This window comes from Cicer arietinum, chromosome 4, assembly GCF_000331145.2.
Source record: "Cicer arietinum cultivar CDC Frontier isolate Library 1 chromosome 4, Cicar.CDCFrontier_v2.0, whole genome shotgun sequence".
NCBI classification, from domain to species: domain Eukaryota; kingdom Viridiplantae; phylum Streptophyta; class Magnoliopsida; order Fabales; family Fabaceae; genus Cicer; species Cicer arietinum.
Genome location: NC_021163.2, coordinates 53,597,105 through 53,602,274, shown reverse-complemented (window position 1 = coordinate 53,602,274; position 5,170 = coordinate 53,597,105). Strand labels below are relative to the sequence as shown.

Below are 5,170 nucleotides of genomic sequence, written 5' to 3'. Positions count from 1 at the left end.
GGATAAAAATGAATTGCATTTAGAGATACGAATGATAAAATATTACAATATAATTTAGTGACACAACATATTTTTTATGATGTGGAACAAAATTGAATAGGTGACACATAAATAGATGATGTGTCAATGAAGAAGGTTGGGGTGTTATTTTAATATATTATAATAGATTTTTAAGCATTAATTTTTAAATGATCATTATTTTTATTTTTGTTTTACTTTTTATCTTGAGTACTATTTTTTTTTTTTTACTAATTGAATGAACTACTGTTTCTTATATTTTATGTTTCATGTTTCATTTTCACTTAAACTTTTGATGATTAATTCTTAATTAGAGGTATTATGCCACCTGTTTTTTTCACAAATATTTTGATTTATTTATGCTTTTTGAAGAATGTATATAATGAACAAACTCAACGTACTATTTTTTATGATAAAAACACAAAATAATATTGGGAATGATAAAACATCACTACTTGATTTTGATTATTTTTTTACATTAATTGAAACTATGATTTGATTTTGATTAATAACTTTCTTTTGAATTAGAGGAATAAAATGTGTATCTGAGCACTAATACGAGAAAAATGAACACAAATTGTACATTATTTTTTACTTTGAAAATGTGTAATTTAATATTTTTATTTAAAAAAAATATATTTTGCTGTTTTTTTTAAAGATTTACTAATTTAAATGACTGTGTTTCAATATTTTTTATTTATTTTAATTTAAAATTTATTGCATTGTTTGTGCATAAGTTTAATTCTTGATTTTTAATATGTGATGGTTATGTTTCTATATATTTTGTGGTAATTTATGGTTGGTATATTTTAATTATTATTATGTAATTAAAATATTGTGATGTATTTATATGCAACGAATTAAAAATTAAATGACAATTAAATCAAGTTTAAAATAGGAGTTATATTTTTTATTGTTGGTTTTTTAATTATAAAGATAAAGACAAAATATTAGTAGAATGGAGAATAAAAAATAAATGAATTCTAGAGGTGTCACATCATATTATTAAATAACGTGGCAAAATTGTTGCATGACATATAAGAATGTGATGTGTCAACATAATACTTTAGGAGTTTATTTTAATGTATTATATTAATATGTGTAGAATTGACAAGTCAAGTTGTATACAAGCCTAAATCTTCCTAACCAAAGTCATAAACATCCAATTGGGAGATGGCTTTCCTTATAAATTACTATATGACAACAATTCTCTACATCCTTTAATGTCAAGCTCCTTGCCATCTTGGTATCTTAATCAAATCAAACAATTTAATCATCATTTTTTCTAGAGAATATTTATCAGTTTTTCCCTGCTCCGATAGGATGTTCTATCAAGGTTAGGGCTCAACAATGAAGACATTTACCCATGATTCTTTAACAACAAATTCACTCAATATTCTTCTGTAAAAAGTAGTTGTTTCATCATATACTATGAAAGCAATGAATCCATTTAACAACTCTAAATGCAAAATGTCAAAACGGTCAACCATGTATGAGGGTAAAGGTGTTATAAGGAACGTCTCATTGCACAAGTCTAATGAAATCAAGCATGGACCGACATTACTAATACTATTGATCATAATCTTTTATACTCACTAGTGATACACTTTATCCATGTAATGGTAGTTAAAGTAGTTAATAGTTGTTATAGTTAGTTAATAGGTTATGAGGTAGTTAGTACTTTTGTGTATAAGTAATATGAGAGTTAAGTAGTTAGTTGAGATACAAGTAATCTGGGGGGTTATGTAGCTACAAGAAATACACTAGAAACGATAATAGAGATATAATGATATATGATTACAAATGGTTTCCTCCGAAGATATTTGAGAGTCTTGGTCTCTCCTTTCCAAGAATTAGAGAGCTTGGCCTGTCCCTCTAAATTCATAATCGATAACCGTCTACCCTCCTTTTTGCAATAACTTCATTTATTCTTATCACATAAAAAAATCGCCATAACTCTAATATTTACTAATAAGATGTCTAACACGGTGAAATCAAACAAAAGCTAAAACAAGGAGTAAAATAATATTTCTCCAACAAATCAACTCAATATTTAGCTTATATCTTATAGCAGCGTCATGTATAAATCCTATTACTTCACATAATTAATTGCATCTCACAAGTTACATGCAAGAGATACGTAGAGCAATTTTACCTTCAACTCTTCAAGAGAAAATCCTTTACCAGCTCTGACTTTCAAGCTTTGTCGATAAAAATATGTCTTCATATTCTTGGTAAATCATATAAAAAAGGACGTTGTTGTTAACATGAATTGACATTTTAAAGTATTTAAAAGAACTTTGTATTAAGTGTACATGGAGTATATATATTTACCCTACAACTTCCCATGAATATTTTAATTCTCAAAATAGTATAGTGAAAATATTTTATAAATCGAAGGATGAAAATTGTTGCATCCAATTATACAATCAATATGTATTTTTTTATTACTTATAATAATTTTATCTAAGTATTCATCTCATAGAAAAATTTATTTAAACACAGAAGTCACCTTTTATACAAGAATTATGGCTTTTGTACAATATGCCTCTAGCTCATACAAAACATGATGAATAGAGAAATCAAATCAAAATGTTGAAAAGGCTCTCTTAGAGAAAACAAGCAAAAGAATAAAACACTAACTGAAAAATCAAGATATATTTGAGCCCTATTAATGGTTTGTGTATGAAATCAATCCCTTTCAGCTTACTAATTATTATTGTAAAGGATTAAGGAGAGAAAACAAAATATCAATGAACTAAGGATTAATGTCAAATATTATCAAATGCATCTATTTCAAAGTGCCGACAACATGCGGAAAAAAAAATTCAAATTGTCGATATTCTTTTAAGGAACTAAAAGATAATATATGAAACTTCTATTGAGAGTTGCTGCTTTTTATGATAATAGTTTAGTAAAAGTTGATACACCAAGATTGTACAAAAATTTAAAACTTAAACATAAGGATGACATAGGTTTCAGGGGAAGGATACATAAAATTTATAAATCCTTCAAATATGCTCTCTTAATTTGACATTGAGAAACAAATGGAAGTGCAAAAAAAAAAAAATAATCAAGGCATTGATAACTATCTCATACTTTCCTCATATTTTCTTCAAATAGTTAGCATTCATCAATAGAGGACATTAAATCATTATGATACAATATCACATTCCTGCATACTCAAACAAGAGAAGAGTACTTTCCAGTATACAAGTTCTCTTCCCTTCAATTTCAACTCATGACAAAACAGAAAGTATAGATAGAGCAAAAAATTGTGGTCTATTATTATATTAACATTATATCATACATCCCATATACATGATAAATAGACAAATTAAATCAAAATATTAAAGGCGTATGTAAAAAACCCAATCCCTTTCAACCAACTACTTGATTGTGTAGACATGTTCCCTGATAAAAGTATAGTAAAGGTTGATACATTGAGACTATTTCACCTCTATTTGACTAGATATTTAAACATTTAACAACAGGATGATATTAATTATAGGGGAAGGATAAATAAAAATTATAACCTAAAATGTTAGGCATTGTAGCTAACACATAGTTTAGAAGTCAACAAGAGTATAATTAAACAAGAAGAAATCATAAACTACAAGTGTCTATTTGAAATAACAATACTGAAAGTAAAACTTGAGGGAATATTGATGATATATGTGTTTTAAATCCAATAGATGATTCATTTAAGAAAACAAAATAACATTCCATCAGATATCGATAGTTGGTTTATTTAAATGATATAGCACAAAATTAAACACAATGACATACCTGATAAGGTCAAATAGAGATATATTGCTCGTTAAAATATCAAGTTTCCCAAACAAGAGGTATTTCCACATTAAATTAGAGTCCATTAAGCAAAGACAACATATCACTCTTACAATTAAAATGAAAACTAGATGAGTTTGTAAATAGAAAGAGTAAACTACAAAATAAAATTGATAAAGTGAAATCCATATTATTAGATAGTTTCTAGATTTTCCATATACTAGGCAAACCAATTTGTATACAACATAAAAACAATTTGGATATGACTTCAATCATTTTTTCGTTATCATTTCCTATTGACCAAAGTCATAAACCTACAATTGGGAGAAGGTTTTCCTTATAAACTACAATGCAACAATAATTTTGGCTTTCTTTAACACCAAGCTCATCAATTGTCTGAGTACTCATATCATACCACACTAGTTCATCATCATTTTTTCTCAAGAATATATCCCATTTCTTTCCTACTCCAATTGGACGTTCAACGCAAGGTAAGGGCTTGACAATGAAGATATTAGCCCATGATTCCTTCACACCAAGTTCACCCAATATTCTTATGTGAAATGTAGTTGTTTTGTCATATATTATGAAAGCAATTGATCCATTTAACAATCCCAAGTGTAAAATATCAAAACAGTCAACCATGTCTCAGGGAAAAGGTGTTGTAAGAAACACCTCATTGCATAAGTCAAATGACACAAAACACGGCCCAACATTACTAAGATTACCGTAATCATTTATAATCCACCAATGACAAATTCCATCTATGTACACTTCATCATACCCACGACAGTAGGGCATGTCAACATCAAGTTTCCTCCAAGAATTATTGCGTAGAGTGGAATAGTTCACCCGTCAAAGGAATTAGAGTATGATTTAGAAGGATAGAAGTATCATCGTAATAAGAATGATTATTAGAAAGGAAATAGTTGTGATACAATATCAGGAAATTAGAATTTTCAAACAAGAGAGTCCAAGATTTGCATACACATCCAAATCGATTCAAAGATTTTATAGGCAATTTAGACATGATAGGAAAGATAAGATCATCAGGTATATGGTTGTTAACTTTTACATTAGTGGCGACAATATACTTCTCCATCTCCAAATGAGACAGCCAATTTTTGCTTGCAATGATTCAAACAATAGTTAAACCTGTAGGAAGTATCGCAAGATAAAATATTAAATCAAGTAATAAAAAGTATCTGATGTTGACATAAATTATAATAGTGATTAAAAAGATAAATTAACTTGCAAAGAAATATATATTTTTGAGAGGCAAAAACTAAATTCTATATTAAGGAGATCTTTCAATAAACTGTTTCAACAATTTGGTTGATGTATTTTGATATTAAAACACAGA

At 27.6% G+C, this 5,170-nt stretch overlaps 1 protein-coding gene across 1 annotated transcript; it reads right to left on the bottom strand.

Annotated features, from left to right (window-relative positions):
- Nucleotides 1-4,113: 4,113 nt before the first annotated feature.
- On the bottom strand, nt 4,114-4,452 carry LOC101505443 (uncharacterized). The gene has a single exon (XM_004498172.1). It carries the CDS (start codon nt 4,450-4,452, stop codon nt 4,114-4,116), a length of 339 nt encoding a protein of 112 aa, XP_004498229.1.
- Between the last annotated feature and the right edge of the window lie 718 nt (nt 4,453-5,170).